Below are 15,362 nucleotides of genomic sequence, written 5' to 3'. Positions count from 1 at the left end.
TGTAGCTGAAGGACAAGGAAGGAAGACGGGGAGGAATTAGACGTGAGGATTAAGTGACAGTCTGGGTCAGAGGTCAGAGGTCAGGCTGGAAGTAGAGCAGTTAGGCTGTTAAATCTCTCGACTGAGCAGGTAAAAGACTCAATCGTCGACTTTAAAGAGCAGCTTGAAAGCAGATAAAAATCTTTTCTTCTGACCTCGAGGGGTTTAACTTCCCACCTTGCTGCAGTGATGTACAAGTGTACTCCAGTACACAGTGACATCAGCAGCGGGCGCGGTTACAGGTGCAATTAAGGACACAGGAAGCCTCCTCGGGCTCCAGAGGCTACATAAACTAACAATAGTAGCAGGATTTCACTTCATTATCTCGTTATTTACTCTAAATGGAAACTTCTCAAATACATACCTACATGTCGGAGCCTGAATCAGATCCGAAATACGCGACTGGACGACGTGAACAACCTCAGAAACAAAGAATACAGAACGGACGGACGTTTGTGGACATGCGCGATGATCTGATGTCGTCTCGTCGGGACAATAAAAACAACCAAACATTGTAAACGAAGCATAAGAGCAGCTGAAACCTGGGTTTTGTCTCACAGGAAGCATTTTTACATACCTTCACCTCACGCTTTGGAACTTTGATCATATTTAACATCTGACATCATAACAGTATAAATAAATAAATAACAGAAAGTCACAAAAAGCAGGATATGTCCCCTTTTTAGCTGACGGCAGCCGAGCACAGTGATCTTCTGGAGTCTCGCGTCTCCTCGTCGGTTTGAGATGCTGCGAGATAATAATGTACTAAGATGCTAAAGTGACGATACAATAAGCAGAACAATCAGTATGTCAACATCTAAAGTCCTGGTTCAGGTGGAAAGCCAAGGCAAAAAAACAAAACACAGATTAACATTTAAAGTTTGTGCATTAATTAGTTTAATTCATCATCTTTATTATTCAGTAGCAACATATTTACATCAACTAAAAACAGGTCTGATCAGAACCAGGACCTGCAGTCCGCTTCTGTCCACAGGGTTTATACAAACCTGAAGACGCCGAGTCTGATTCTGGATCAGAACTTTAATAAACAGCAGAGTCACTGGCTGCTGTTCAGATCATCTCCCCAGTAAAAGGTCCAGAGGTCTCATCCTGCTGGGAGCTCTGGGACGGATGAGATTAGTGCGAACACCTCCACTGTCCTGTTTCCTGTCCTTTCACTTCCTCACACTTCTGTAGACTTACAGGGAAGGTTTACAGGTTTTTTCAAGTGTACCTTAAAACAACACTGACATGCCCGTATGTATATTATTAAAAGTGTTACTGGTCGCCGTCCATACTGGCGGCAGATAATTCCCTTCCTAAAGCGATTTCAATCTAAGTGTTGAAGAACAAAATCCACAGTTTGGAGCATAAATAACTTCTGAAGACATTTGGATTCTTCTTCTGTCTTGTTGTTTTCTGTTTGTTCTGCTGTTTTCCAGTCTTCCTCTCTGGTCCCGTCTGGTTGTTTCCTCATTTTTTTGTTCTGTTTTGTCTCTTTTCCTGCTGACTTTCTACATGATTTTCCTCTTTTGTATTTCCTGTTCTTTAATTTCCTATTTTATTGCTTCCTCTCTTGTGTCACCGTTTCATTTCCTCTCTTCTTATCCAGTTTATCGTCTTCCTGTCCCCGTCCTGTTTCCTGTTATCCCGTCCTGTAGTTTTCCGTCCTGTATCGTCTCATTTGTCCGCTGTCCCGTGAGCCACGCCGGCTAGCTGCGAGGAAGGCAGATGACTCCTCTCCTCGGAGACTCCATCATGTCCGGTTGGCTGGAAAAAGCTCTGGGACTGATCGGCTCGTCCCCGACCAAAAACTCCACGCTTCCCTCGCACCCTCCCACCCCGTTGTCCTTCTCCGTCCCGGCATGCATCCTGCTGGACGCCGACAGCAGCTGGACGTCAGAGTGAGCGTTGGCTACCGTGTGGCGCCGCACGCCGCCGCACTTCTCCAGGTAGGCCTCGCCCTCCTGCTCCACCAGCGGAGCCAGAGACGACGAGTCGGAGGAGTTGTGATGCTGGGTGATGGTGATCTCTGGCTGGGACTTGTCGCCTAGCAACAACCCTGACGGCCGGAAATGACGGGACTCTGTATACAAAGAAAGACAGGAAACACGTTCTCTGTTTAACTCGTGTGTCTATAAATGCAACATAACTTTATTTTAAACTCAAAGATGTGAATGTTTCCACGGATACCAAATATGTCAGGTTGAATTTTAGGGAAAAGTTACGTAACTATGGTTTTATGAGTACATCAGCAGCCTTCCTCTACATCCATATTATTATATAACAGTACAGTACTGCTGAGCTCCTCAAGTGGCCTCCTGCAAGTCACAGCAGGGATTAAGACTATAATCAAATCAGGCTTTGCCAGCCGCCGTGATGTGTTGAGTTTAACGCTCTGATCCTCCTGAGGCTGACGAAAGGGTTGCTGGTTGTTTGTGGAGTCTGGCTGAAGGAATTACACATTCCCCGTCCTGAAGGAAAAGCCGCTGCGGTTCACTGACTGAGGCCGGAGGGATAAAAGGTTTCAGTTTGTAAAACGGCAGCAGCAGAGGATTTCTGTTAGCATCTGTTAGCCACACCGCTAAAGGTCAACAGCACTGACATCAAAAAATAAAGTAAAGGAAAATGACTGAAAAGCAGTTTTTGATCAAGACCTTGATGATGTTTTTTTGTGTAGTTTTCTAAATTTAAATCAAGACAATTAAATCATTCAGTTGTTGGAGGCGACATTTTTACTCAGCAGTGATGTTTGGTGCTTTAACTTTACATTCCTCTTAAGAATTTACGTTTTAAATGAGAACAGGTGAGTTTTACTGTCAAGAAACAAGTTTTAACAATAAATAAATTAAACATACTTCACTTCTAGAAATACATTTAAGTAATTTCTGTCTATTATATAAATCTTAACATTTTTCTTTTCATAAATATATGTATACAGTATATTTAAAAGAAACAGTGTTGAATTAAAAGTTGCTGCATTTTCAAAGCTCTATATTCTAAAAACAGGTTCAGATGGACTTCATGCTGATTAGACCTGAAACAGAAAATTTATCTGCAACTATTCATCACTAACATCACCTGGTTCCAGCTTCTCAGTTCTTGTCGTTCGTTCTCTCGTATGTGACAGTAAACTGAATATCTTTACATTTGATGACTAATTAATTTGTAATCAGGCTTTAGGACATTATCATCTGACATTTTATAGACCAAACAATTGATCAGTTAATTAAAAAAATAATTTAAATTATCAAAATCTTTCCAATCAGACCAGTTTGACACAGTTAAAACTCTTAAAACTAAACCAAATGATCTCATTTGAATTAGAGGAGCTGCTACTGACGACCAATCAGGAACCAGCATTGTTTTCAAAATGTTATTTCTCATCATGACTAACAGTAGATTCATATGTGACTTTTAAACCCTTTTCTCTCCTCGAGCAGTAGCGGCAGCTCTGTCCTGTACTACGTTGACCCTCAGCTCAGCAGGTGTGTTGTTGTGACAGGTGCGTCTGAGTTTCCAGACCAGTAACAGACTGTGTTTGTTAGCTGGTTCATGACCGAGGAACTCGACCCGCTGGAATAAAACCACAGCAGCGGCAGCTTAACAGGCTCACGTCCCCGCTGAGAGGATTTAAACAGCATATTACTACAGGGCCACGCTCCCCGACCACTGACCTCTGACCAGCTGCTGTCAACTTCAAATACTTTCATATGATGAGTTCATGCACCTGATATGAGAGAAATGATTTGTCTCTGTGTTTTTCTTTCACCAGATTTCACCTGTTAAACACCAAACTGCTGCTGGTGCATCTTTAAACTCATTCATACAAATCACATGTACTTTACATCACTGCTGAACATGCAGAAGTCATGTTTCATCATGACACGCTAGTGGAGCTGCGAGCAGGGACTCTGTGTGTGGTGTGTTCAAGAAAGCTCCGACATTTGATGTTTGAGAATCAGCTGCCAAAAGCCACTTCAGTTAGTTAAAAAAAAAATATTTTATATATTTTTTGGGGGAAGTTTTGTGTCTTTATTATAGAGCTGACAGCAGAGAGACGGGGAATGATATGAAACAAATGTCCTCCGCTGGACTCGAACCGGAGACATTGTGGTTCATGTTCGGGGCTGATGACCCCTGAACTATCAGGACATCTTGTCGTGACATTTATGAGTTCACGAGTGACGGTGTAGAGACAGGATGGCACCACTTTGGTCCTGATTGAAATATTTCAACTATTAGAGGGATTTTCCTCTACCATGAGGTCGACTTTTCAGTTCTTTATAGAAACGTCTCGACAACGTTTGGATGGATTACTGTGAAATTTGGAATTTGGAAAGACAGTAATCCCCCCCAAGTCTGTATTAATGTGGTTTAATGAGTTGTTCATGTGTTCCTCATGAAAGGAATGTTAAAATCTCTTTCCTTTTATGATGTTTCTGAAAATGTATTTTGGGTAAATTGGTCTGCATGTGTGTATTTATGTGTGTATGCAGCTTGTTTTTTACAGAGCCTCTAAAGTCCCAATAGGTGCTTTGGTTGTTTTTTTTCTATCTTGTGAGCACAAGATAATAACTTGTTCCCACATGATATTAACTTTAAAAAAAAACACCTTTTGGGACTTTAGAGGTTCCGTAAAAAACACAGCAAATTGACTGTTCAAATAAAGCAATGAACGCCGCCATGTTTCTAACATACTTGAGAAATCAGCAAACTATTAAAAGCTATAAATGCAGCTTACCCCCGTGGTCGTCAAAGCAAAGGCCTATCATGCCTTTACTGTACAGATATTAACCTGTTCCCACGAGATAATTATCTTGTATGCACAAGATAATATATTATATTGTGCACACAAAATAAAAAAATACCACCTTTTGGGACTTTAGGGGCTCCGTGCAACACATATGTTGCATGTTTTTCTTTCACATGTTTTTCTTTCATTTTGTTCTTGTAAAACACTCAGTAACCTCCAGTTTTGATGTGCTGTATTTTAAACAATACATTTATTATTATTATTATTGTTATTATGAAAAAATGATGTATAGTTCAGTAAAAATCCTGATAAATGTTGTTAAAAAAGAAAAATATCATCCAGTTGCTGACATGTCGTGTTAAAATTCATTTTTATGTTTTTTTTTTTTAATTCCCATCGTTGTTATTATTATTATTTTTCTTTGTTCCATTCTTTCTTAATTGTGTATTATTTAATTTTTAGTCATTCTAATCACAAGTATGAATGATTATTACCTGCACTAACAACAGCGTCATCAGTACTGACCTAACAGCAGCTGGTTTCTGTTGTGCAGAACGTTGCTGACATACGGAGACACAACAATCTGCACCAGTCGCTCCAACTGGTAATACTCCAAACTGGGACCACCGGAGTCATGGATACCCTAAAAAAAAAAAAAGAGACAGAGAGCAGATAAAAACAAATATCATGACGATGTTTTATCACTGCTACAGTTGTAGGTTCAGGTTAGTAAATCTGCAACAAGTCGTTGATTAATCTGCAATTATTTCAATAATCAACTAATCGCTTCAGTCATTTTCAAGCAAAAAAGCAAAATACTTGATTGTTGCAGCTTCTTAAATGTGAAGATTTGCAACTTTTTAATTTTTTTAAAAATGAATTAATTGAATATTTTTCTGTTTTAGATGTTAGTCAGAATAAAAAGTAAAGTGAAGACATCACTGTGCCCTCTGAGGAACAGACTCAACGATTAATTGAAACAATAATCGGCAGATTAAACAATAATGAAGATAATCGATAGTTGCAGCCCGACAGGTTAGAATTTAATTTAGGTTGAAAGATAAATCTGGTGATACTGTCTTCTTGTCAACAACTCTCAGTATTATCTGTGATACTGTAGGTTTTATTCCTCCGTTATTGTCTAAAAACTATTAAAAACACATCAGGGAGCCACATCACTGCACTGGGTGACATGTTCCCTTCATTACCATGAACACACACACACCGTCCTGCTGCCAGAAATACTCACTAGAGCACCAAATGTGGATTCATCCGCTGCTGAAAATAGTCCCCAACGAATGCAACATTTCCTACAACGATGTTAAACATGAAACTCTACATTGGTAAAGATTTATATGTTCAGTAGGAACCAGTGGGCTTGAAATGGAGACACAGACGGAGCAGGGAAGGAGGAACTAACATGTTGTTGGTTTTAGTATTTTTATGGGATTTGTTGACATCAGACTGATTGTTACCTGCAGGACCAGCAGCATCTGTGTGACAGGCGGGGGGACGGAGGCTGCAGTTAACAGAGCTTCCTCAAGGTGGAGCTTCAGCAGCACCAGGTCTCTGAAGGCCAGCAGAGCCATCTGCCTCACCGTCAGCTCCTGACCCTAAACACACACACACACACACACACACACACACACAGACACACACACAGACACACACACAGACACACACACAGACACACACACACACACACACACACACACACCAGACAGGCAGACAGACAGACAGACTATAATGTCAATGAACTGTAAGATGCATCTCAGTAGGGTAATCCACTGGCCTCTCCACTCAAATGATCCCACATGACTTAAAGGATTTGAATCAGCAACGTTAGTCCCTCGAGGAAACACAAACACACACTTATACACACACACTTACACACACGAAGACAAATAGTGACTCTGAAGCTGTAATCTGTAACTTTTCACAGGGTCAAATTACAGCAAAGATGACTGAACTTGTGATGTTTCACTGAATTGCTGTTTTGTTTAAAGTGGTCGGTCATAACATTTATTAAATCACAGAGTAAAAACTCAAAACATAATTAAGTTTTTCGGATCTTAATTGGTGATTATGGTCAACTTTAACTTAAGTACTTTAAACACGAGAACTGTGAACCACAATATATCGATACAACATTTTTCCACAGTATGTTTACATTGAGGAATAATAAATAATCATTTAATTATTGTCCAGCTTTATACAGTAAATATAAAGTTATTATATATCCAAGTGATAAACAGACGACAGCAGTTTGTTTCACATACATCAGAATACTGATGGATACAATAATGATGCATTATTAATAAAAACCTTTTTTTTTTTTTTTTTTAAACTTGTTGTTTCAGCTTTAAATACATTTAAACACAATATATTAGTACATTTCAAAACTTAAAATCATTTTAATCTTTGGGAATCTTCTTTTTTAATTAAATTTTCTTCAAACCCTGAGTAACAAATTCAACTTCATGATGATATTTGTCATGATACTTGTGTGCAATTAAACATAGTTTTCATTCCAATAAAGTGCTAAAAACTTTAATTTAAAAAAAAAAGAAGTTTTTGTCAGCCCCAGACTTTAACATGGTCTTATTTAAACCAAAAAGGTCAATCAGTGTTGTTTATCCACTCTGTTATGGAGACAAACCTCTTAAAAATATGTTAATTAAGTCAAGTGGCCTTGATTAACGGAGCCTTGAGGAGTCGTATAATCAACGATTTTAGCAGTGAAGCCCTCTTCAGTCTAATCTCGCTCATTTTTTTTAGAGGTTATTTGCAATTAGTTGTTATTATGAAACAATAATGCAGATCACATCCATATTTCAGTAGTTCTGCATCAGAACCTCCAGTATTTGAATGAAGTATCTTGTGAAACGTGAGATATTTGGTTGTTCAGATTGATAACAAGCTAAATATGAAGCTACAGCTAGCAGCCGTTAGCTTAGCTTAGCATAAAGACTGGAAACAGTGTGTGTGTTTGTGTTTGTGTGTGTTTAAGTCACCTGGACGGGGTAGAAGATGGCCTGCAGAGTGGGGAGGGTCTCTGTGAAGAATCTGTCCCACATGTCGGCGAGGGCGGCGAGCTGCTTCTCACCTACAGGACATGACATGACATGACAGGACAGGTGGTTACCATGGAGACGCATTAACACCACAGCAACACGGAGGAGGAAATTAGTTTGTGTTGTTCTGCTGTCTGTAAACTTGATGGGAAGTGATGTAACAAGGGGGGGTCTTATTACATTAGAATGAGCCTTATTGATCTCTGGCTCACAGCGGCTTTAAATAGGAACACTTAAAGAAAAACAGCTAATATTTACAGCGATTACATGGTTTTATAACAAGCAACTAGAAATGCAGCGATTAGTCGAAACACATAATTAATCTGCAACTAAACTTAGCACAAAAAGTCAGGAAATTTGTGTTTGGTAGATTATTTCCTTGTTGTGACAATGCTTCTTGGCAATAAATCTTATACCGTTGGAAAGCCTGTTTATTTCCCTTTTAAATGGTGCCACATTTGTAAGGAACATGCATGTATGTGGGTTGCACCCATGAAAAATTTGCCAAATCTTCTCTGCCAATGCCAAACAGCTTATTCTGCCATTGACTCTTGTTTGGTGTTTGGTGGATTGGATGATTGAAGTTTGAAGAAACAAAGAGATATTGGCAATTTAACAGTTCATCCATTTAACAAACAGGAGGCTCAGTAGCATGTGGAAGAACCATACACAGCCACAACAGCCTGGTACCTCCTCCTCATGCTGGTCACCAGTCTGGTCACACAATGTTGTGGGATGACATCCCATTCTTCAACCAGCATTTGTCACAAGTCAGCCAACGTGGTTGTGTTGGTCACTCTGGCATGAACAGCATGCCCAAGCTGATCCCACAAGTGCTCAATGGGGTTGAGGTCAGGACTGCTGGCAGGCCATTCCATCCTCTCCACTCCCAAAGTCTGGAGGTAGTCTCTGATGAACCCCACAAACCGCCAAATGCTGGTTGAAGAATGGGATGCCGTCCCACAGCAGTGTGTCACCAGTCTGGTGACCAGCATGAGCATATGAACTCAGTGCCCTTTAATGTGTGTAGAAGTACTTTTACATTGTTGTTTGGATGTTTAACAGGTTTTTAAAAAAAAAATTATAATACAGTTTTATGTCAGTATTTAGTTATCAGTTATCAATAAGAAAAGTCAGTATGAAACCAAAAAATAAAAATAAAATTTGCATAATATGACAATATATAAATATATGAGTCATATTAGCACAAAAGCTGAGATATGTACAAAGAGTGTTATCACTCTTTAAATATGCAAATGTAAGTATATTTTATGAAAACGTGAAAAATTACACACAAATCGAAGTTAATTGTATATTTAGAATAAATAAATTGTTTTTGAGTTACAGGTAAACAAAACATCATGGATAGTAAAAACTGATATCTGCTTGCAGCTAATAATTCATATAATTTCCATATCGTCTATAACAACAATTTAACGCAAAACACAAATTCATGTTAACGTCTTTTGAACCTCGCTGCAAAATCGTAACTGTTTTAGGAAAAGACAGATTCATCTGAATCAAAACATTAAATCTTTAAAACCTTCTTAGATGTGATTGTTTCAACTGTAAATACTGTGATCTGATGAACTATCACAGACACAAAGTTTTAGGGTTCCTATTAAAACATGAGTTGAAATAGTTGGATTTGTTTATGCTGAACTAAATGATTAACTACATTTCCATTCTGGGACATTAAAGCTCTACTTGAGGCTGGTTTTTCTTCTTCCTCTCATCAGATGGTAACTTGTAGCAAACAAATCAAACCTCCCGGTTACAGTTCAGAGTCAGAAACCACTAACCAGTCTCACCAGAGTGGAGGAGGATCTGCTCCAGGACTTCAGACAGACCTCGAGTCAGCAGCTGATTCTGAAACACAAACAAAGACGCACACAGTGAATACATGAATTCATACATTCATCACTTAAAAAGACATCATCTGCATCGTCCCGGCTGATACTAAAATATAGAGTCACACACTCATAACTCTGATTAATTTATGTAACAGATCCAGCTTTTAACTGCCAAAGAAATTATTTTAGTTATTTATTTTTATTTTGTTTGGTTTTCCTCTGTTCTTCCTTTAATTTCATCTGGGCCTATTCTTATTATTTCTTTGTTTATATTTAGTAAATTATACTAAAACCCGACTTGCACATAAACTGCTCATTGTGTTTGTTTTGTTAATCTTACTTTTAATCGTAATCTTACTTTATTTCATTTTCAGTTGTGTCTTATGTAACTGTTTTGTTTATTTCAATCAATGTACAATTATTTTATGTTTTAAATGTTCTTGTTGCACTAATAAATAAAAAATGATCAGCATGATATAATATTGATTAATAAAAGTCAAATATTTTACTCAGGCACATGACATTTTCTCTCTAGTATTACATCACAATATGTTAACTAACATTGGCAAAGTGAAGCATCAGCATGCAGAATAATTTCATTCTGACAGTCTGATCAGATCTGTAGTTTGTCCGCCAACACACCGATCTGGTTGCCCGGGGAAACCGAATAACTGTTGTTGTTGTTGTGATGCAGAGAGCGAGCGAGCGAGCGAGTGAGCGAGTGAGTGAGCGAGCTCTAGAAACCAAAGAGCGATTTAAGCTCATTATCTAAAAGCAGATGTGTGTTGTGTAATTGTGGCATCTGTCAAGGAGACGTTGGCTTCCTGTGCAACACACCCACACAGCAAGTAAACAGTAGACACATTAAACCTGCACACAGCACCGACCTGAGCCTCAGACTGACAGAAAGAGTAAAGGTCAGAACATCTCTGGGTAAAAAGTTTGAACCGGCAAGTCACTGAACAGATCTACTAACAAGGATTGTCTGTGATGCATCTTATTCTTCTGGTCCGTGGAGCTCCGTTGTTGTTCAAAAACTATTAAAAACACGTCAACAAGCCAAACCGTTGCTGTGTGACATGTTAGAGCCTGATTCTGCTTGAAGTTCCCATTAAAAGGGGAGTTTTTCCTTGCCGCTGTCGCCAAGTGCCGATCACGGGGGAACGTTGGGTCTCTATAAAACAAAAAGTACAGTCTAGACCTGCTCTATGTGAAAAGTGTCCGGAGAGAACTTCTGTTGTGATTTGGTGCTATATAAATAAAACTGAACTGAACTGAATGTTCCTTCATTACCATGAACACACACACACTGTAGTTTATTCTGACTCAATCCCACAAACAGAAATCCCAGAAATACTCACTAGAACACAAAATGTGGATTCATCTGCCGCTGAAAACGGTCCCCAACAAATACACTATTTCCTCCTGTGCATTGTTAAAAACTACTACTACTAACTATTTGATGACAATAATGATATATTATGGAATAATAGTGAGTTAATGGAGGAGAGTCTGATGGTTTATGTTACATATTAGCATGAAAACTGAAAATATAAAGGACCAGGAACAGAACCCTGAGGAACCCCACAGCTAATTATTGACACAGTTAGTGGTATGATCATGTTTCTTTGTGTCTGTGGATGTCCGGTTCTTCTGCCATCTGCCATAAATGATGACAATACTCACTAGAGCACAAACATTGTTGTCTTTGAGAAAGAGGAAAAGGACAAAAAGGCATTTTCCGTTCCTTGAAAACCTGCAGGGTCGCTGTTGTAGAGCTCCAAACAGGAAAAGATGAATGTGACCTTGAGGGAAGCCAAGGTCACTGTCTCCATCAGAGCTACAAGACACATTTTATCTGGATGTCAAAGCTGTCAAAGTTTAGAGGAAATTTCCAGAGTTGGGATCAGCGAGGACTGGATAGAAGAGGAGGTGTATCAGGATGTGGACAGGAAGGACATGTCAGGTCTGAGATGAAGAGCTGAAACAGACGTCAATGTTGAGATTACAAACAGGTCTGACAGGAAGAGGATGTCCGTCCATCTCCAGCCCTTCATCCTCATCACCGTCAGCCGAGCCACACCTCGCTCTGAAGCCCACGCTGATTAATTAATCAGATGGATAACGAGCCACTTGGCCGTTCACTGACTGCAGCTTCAGGGCAGCAATCAGCTTAGATTAAGACCAGAATGACACAGAGCTGCTGTCCTCTCAGACTATCAGGGTTTCACTTTGTGATCTAACTGTTTCCTCACAGCTCCAGGACACCAAACGCTGATTTCAAGTGGCTCTGTTCGGTTGGTTTGGTTATGAGATGTCCTAAATCTTCTCAGAAAGGATTTCTGACCTCTTTGAGATCTTTTTTTTTTTACAGGCTGCTCACTATTTGTTCAGAGCAGGTGGCCAATTCTTACACATTGAACCTTTAAAGAGAGGACTGCAGGATTTATAGTATTATAGTAGTATGGTATATGGACATTGAGTAAAAGAGGACTAAACAGGCTCCCCATTTTTAAAGAAATATTATTCCAAAGGCCTTTTTCACAAAACTTCCTGAACTAAAACTAGCACTAAATTTGCTCTTAAACTCAACATCTGTCTTAAATTCCTGAAAATAAGGAGCATCTTTAGGAATTCATTTTAGCACTGAAGCTAGCACCTCAGTCTGAGCCACAGAGGCCTTGTTCAAACCTGCATTGTTTAGTCCAGTTGAATTAGATCATTTAGAGGAACTGGTCCCAGTCTAGGGTCACAAACGAATTCTGGAGCTGTTTGTTTGTGGTGGAAATTGGCTCCCATAGCAACTAGCCGCAGAATGAATTGAGGTCCGACCTGAACTAACAACAAAGTAAAAATAGAATGATAAAGAACTTTTCAAAGCACATTCATTTGTTAATAACGTTCCAATCCACTCACCAACAATCCAACAACACCAGACATGAGAGATTCACACAATTCTCCACTACTGGGACTCTTCAGACTCTACTCTGTTTGACAGTTTATTAAGTGTACAATAACACCAACTGAGTTAAATAAGTAAAGATTGTGAATTACAAATGTGCATAAATACCATGGACTGTATATAAAGATGGAAGTAGCGAGGTGTGACGTCACCCGTTGGTTTCAATGGAGCCAGTTTGAAGCCCAGAGCCATCTCTGGAGCCAGGAACTTCCAAATAAGGAGTGCAGGGTGTTGCCTTTCACACTCTGGAAACACGCCGCGCTACCTTGGACTCAAGCTAACGCTAGCTTACTGGGAACACCGAGCACTGCACACTTGGGCTAACGTTAGCTACTTTGGCTAAATTGCGCTAACAGGGCAGGTATCGTAATCAAGTAGCATTAAACTGAAATATTGCGATAATAGTCCGACCCTGTGTGAGTCTTGGCGAAGAAGGTGAGCCAACTGTCAATCACAGCTGTCAATCAAGGCCCACACAGCAGACATCAAAGCTACTATAAGTCTTCAAATCTTATTAACGGAGCAATAATTTCCAAAATGACCACCAGCAGACTTATTAGAGGGTCTGAAGCCGTCGGTGGCACTTTAAGGTACTTCAGCCTCGAGTCATGGTAGTTAGCACTTGATAAATACAGGTAGATGGAAACACTTTATGTACACTGGATCCCATAATATTTCAACTTTTACTTCCTCATCTCTTGTCTTTCAGCTGTTATGGAAACATAAGACAAAACAGAACTTTATGGGCTTATGACCACAATTAAAACTCATAATTCTGCCTGATTTAATTACTTAAACAGAACACTGTGGATTGTTGAGGACATACTAATCAATTTTAATGACTTTATAGAAATTCCATTCGACTGTAAAGCTGCATAAAAAGAACTGAAGGTTTTCCAGGGACAACGTTAACATCCTGGAAACACACTGACAAACCTAAAGGTCCAACAGTTCAGGTGTTCTGGCTGCTTAACTCTGAAAACTCACAGGTCAAAATGCCCAAATATGAACCAGTCTGACTGTTGACTCCTTGTAAAGTCATCACCGATCATCACCAGTTTTCACGTGGTGTCACATGACCACCCAGACGGAGCTGCAGCGGTAGTGCACATTTACAGTATGCAGTGTTAAAAATCAATCTTTAATACAGGAGCAGAGACACAAACAAGTTGATACTCGTGCTCTTGTGCAGCAAGTTGTTCAGCTGCTGGTGAGAAGAAACTTCTCATGAAGGAGACAGATAAACATCTTCACAGTTTGTCTACTGCGAGCTCCACATCACGCCATCAGTTCAGACTGCAGACGCCTCGTCAGTCTGGACGTATTTATAAATTCTAACGATGACTCAAGGGGCTTCCCATTCCAGCGCTGTAGTTTTCTATCTGATGTGTCAAAAGTTTAATATTAGACCAACACCTGCTGCTTATATCAAAGACCTGCTGTATATTTCCCCACAGTGTTTGCATGCGGTAACCGGTTATCAGTGTGAAATTAAACATGGCCGGGTGTGAAATCAGCTCTCACAGATAATGCAGCAGTCAGATCACGAGATGCAAGAAGACAGAACATCAGTGTCCTGTTTTCGAACGATGGAACAACGTCTAGTCTGCAGTCACATGACCAGGCTGCTGTTTCAACAGGTTGATTGACAGCTGGAGCATGAATACATTATGCATTTAAAGAAAAAAAGTGTATTTGATTGGTGATCACAGAGAGCCGGATCAATTTATCAGCAGGTCGATATTGGTTCTGTATCAATGTTTAAGTTGGCAAATATGCAAAAAGAAATTGCAGTATTTTAACATTGCATATGCTGCTTTTTTCTGCCTTTTTTGTGTAATATTTTATATAAAAAATCATATAAGAAAAACAAATATGTACAAATATTTTATGTATAAAATGTATCAAGAAAAAAGGAGCCTACACATTTAATAGAAAAGCACTTCATATAATATTAGGATGTGTATCTTGTACACTACTTTGTGGCTTTTTTATATTTTTTATACAGCATTTTTATATAATGTTTAAATATATAATTGTTATACATGTGTATTGTTTATTAGTCATGCTAGCAACATGGTCTGTTGGTCAACCGCATTGATCCAGACTGAAATATTTCATCAACTGTTTGACAGATTGCTGTGAAATGTGATTCAAACGTTCATGTTCCTCTCAGGATGAATTGTAATAATTTGATCCTCTGACTTTTCATCAAGCGCCATCATCAGATAAAAATTAAATTAGTCCAATTCTTTGGTTTATGAGCAAATACCTGAAAACTACATTCATGACATTCCCAGCAGCCCCAGCTGTACACTGTGTTTCCTGCCAGTTAGCAAATATTAGCATGTTAACATGTTAAACTAAGATAATGAACAAAGTAAACATTAAACCTGCTGAGCCTCGGTTTGTTAGCATGGTTAGCCTGTTGAAAGCACCACTGAGTCTCCTCACAGAGGTGCTAGCATGGTTGTAGACTCTTGTTTAAATTCACATTTTTATATTTTTATGTTCAGAATTTGTTGCGATTACTGAAAGTTTACTGATTTCTTTTCATTTTATTTGAAGTTTTATTCCTGTTATATCATGTTTTACTGTATTTGCCACCATCTAATTTGTTTGCTTGAATTTGTTTTGTGTTTTTTATAGTTTAATGTAAAGCTTTTTGAGCTGCAAAG

The 15,362-nt window shown here is 39.1% G+C and overlaps 1 protein-coding gene across 3 annotated transcripts in view; it reads right to left on the bottom strand.

The window, feature by feature from the left end:
- Nucleotides 1-912: 912 nt before the first annotated feature.
- prr5l (proline rich 5 like) overlaps nt 913-15,362 on the bottom strand; it is a 29,824-nt gene continuing 15,374 nt past the window's right edge. For 2 of the 3 annotated variants that reach the window (XM_042411377.1, XM_042411378.1), the window contains exons 5-9: nt 9,672-9,738; nt 7,810-7,901; nt 6,271-6,408; nt 5,321-5,438; nt 913-2,125 (exon numbers count right to left, since the gene is read on the bottom strand). In XM_042411377.1, coding sequence (XP_042267311.1) covers nt 1,752-2,125; nt 5,321-5,438; nt 6,271-6,408; nt 7,810-7,901; nt 9,672-9,738 — 789 coding nt within the window. In that variant the 3' untranslated portion in view covers nt 913-1,751. The remainder of the gene's footprint in view (nt 2,126-5,320; nt 5,439-6,270; nt 6,409-7,809; nt 7,902-9,671; nt 9,739-15,362) is intronic. The other variant, XM_042411379.1, reaches the window with a different exon arrangement.

This window comes from Thunnus maccoyii, chromosome 5 (assembly GCF_910596095.1).
Source record: "Thunnus maccoyii chromosome 5, fThuMac1.1, whole genome shotgun sequence".
Lineage (NCBI taxonomy): Eukaryota > Metazoa > Chordata > Actinopteri > Scombriformes > Scombridae > Thunnus > Thunnus maccoyii.
This window is presented reverse-complemented; position numbering and strand designations above follow the sequence as displayed.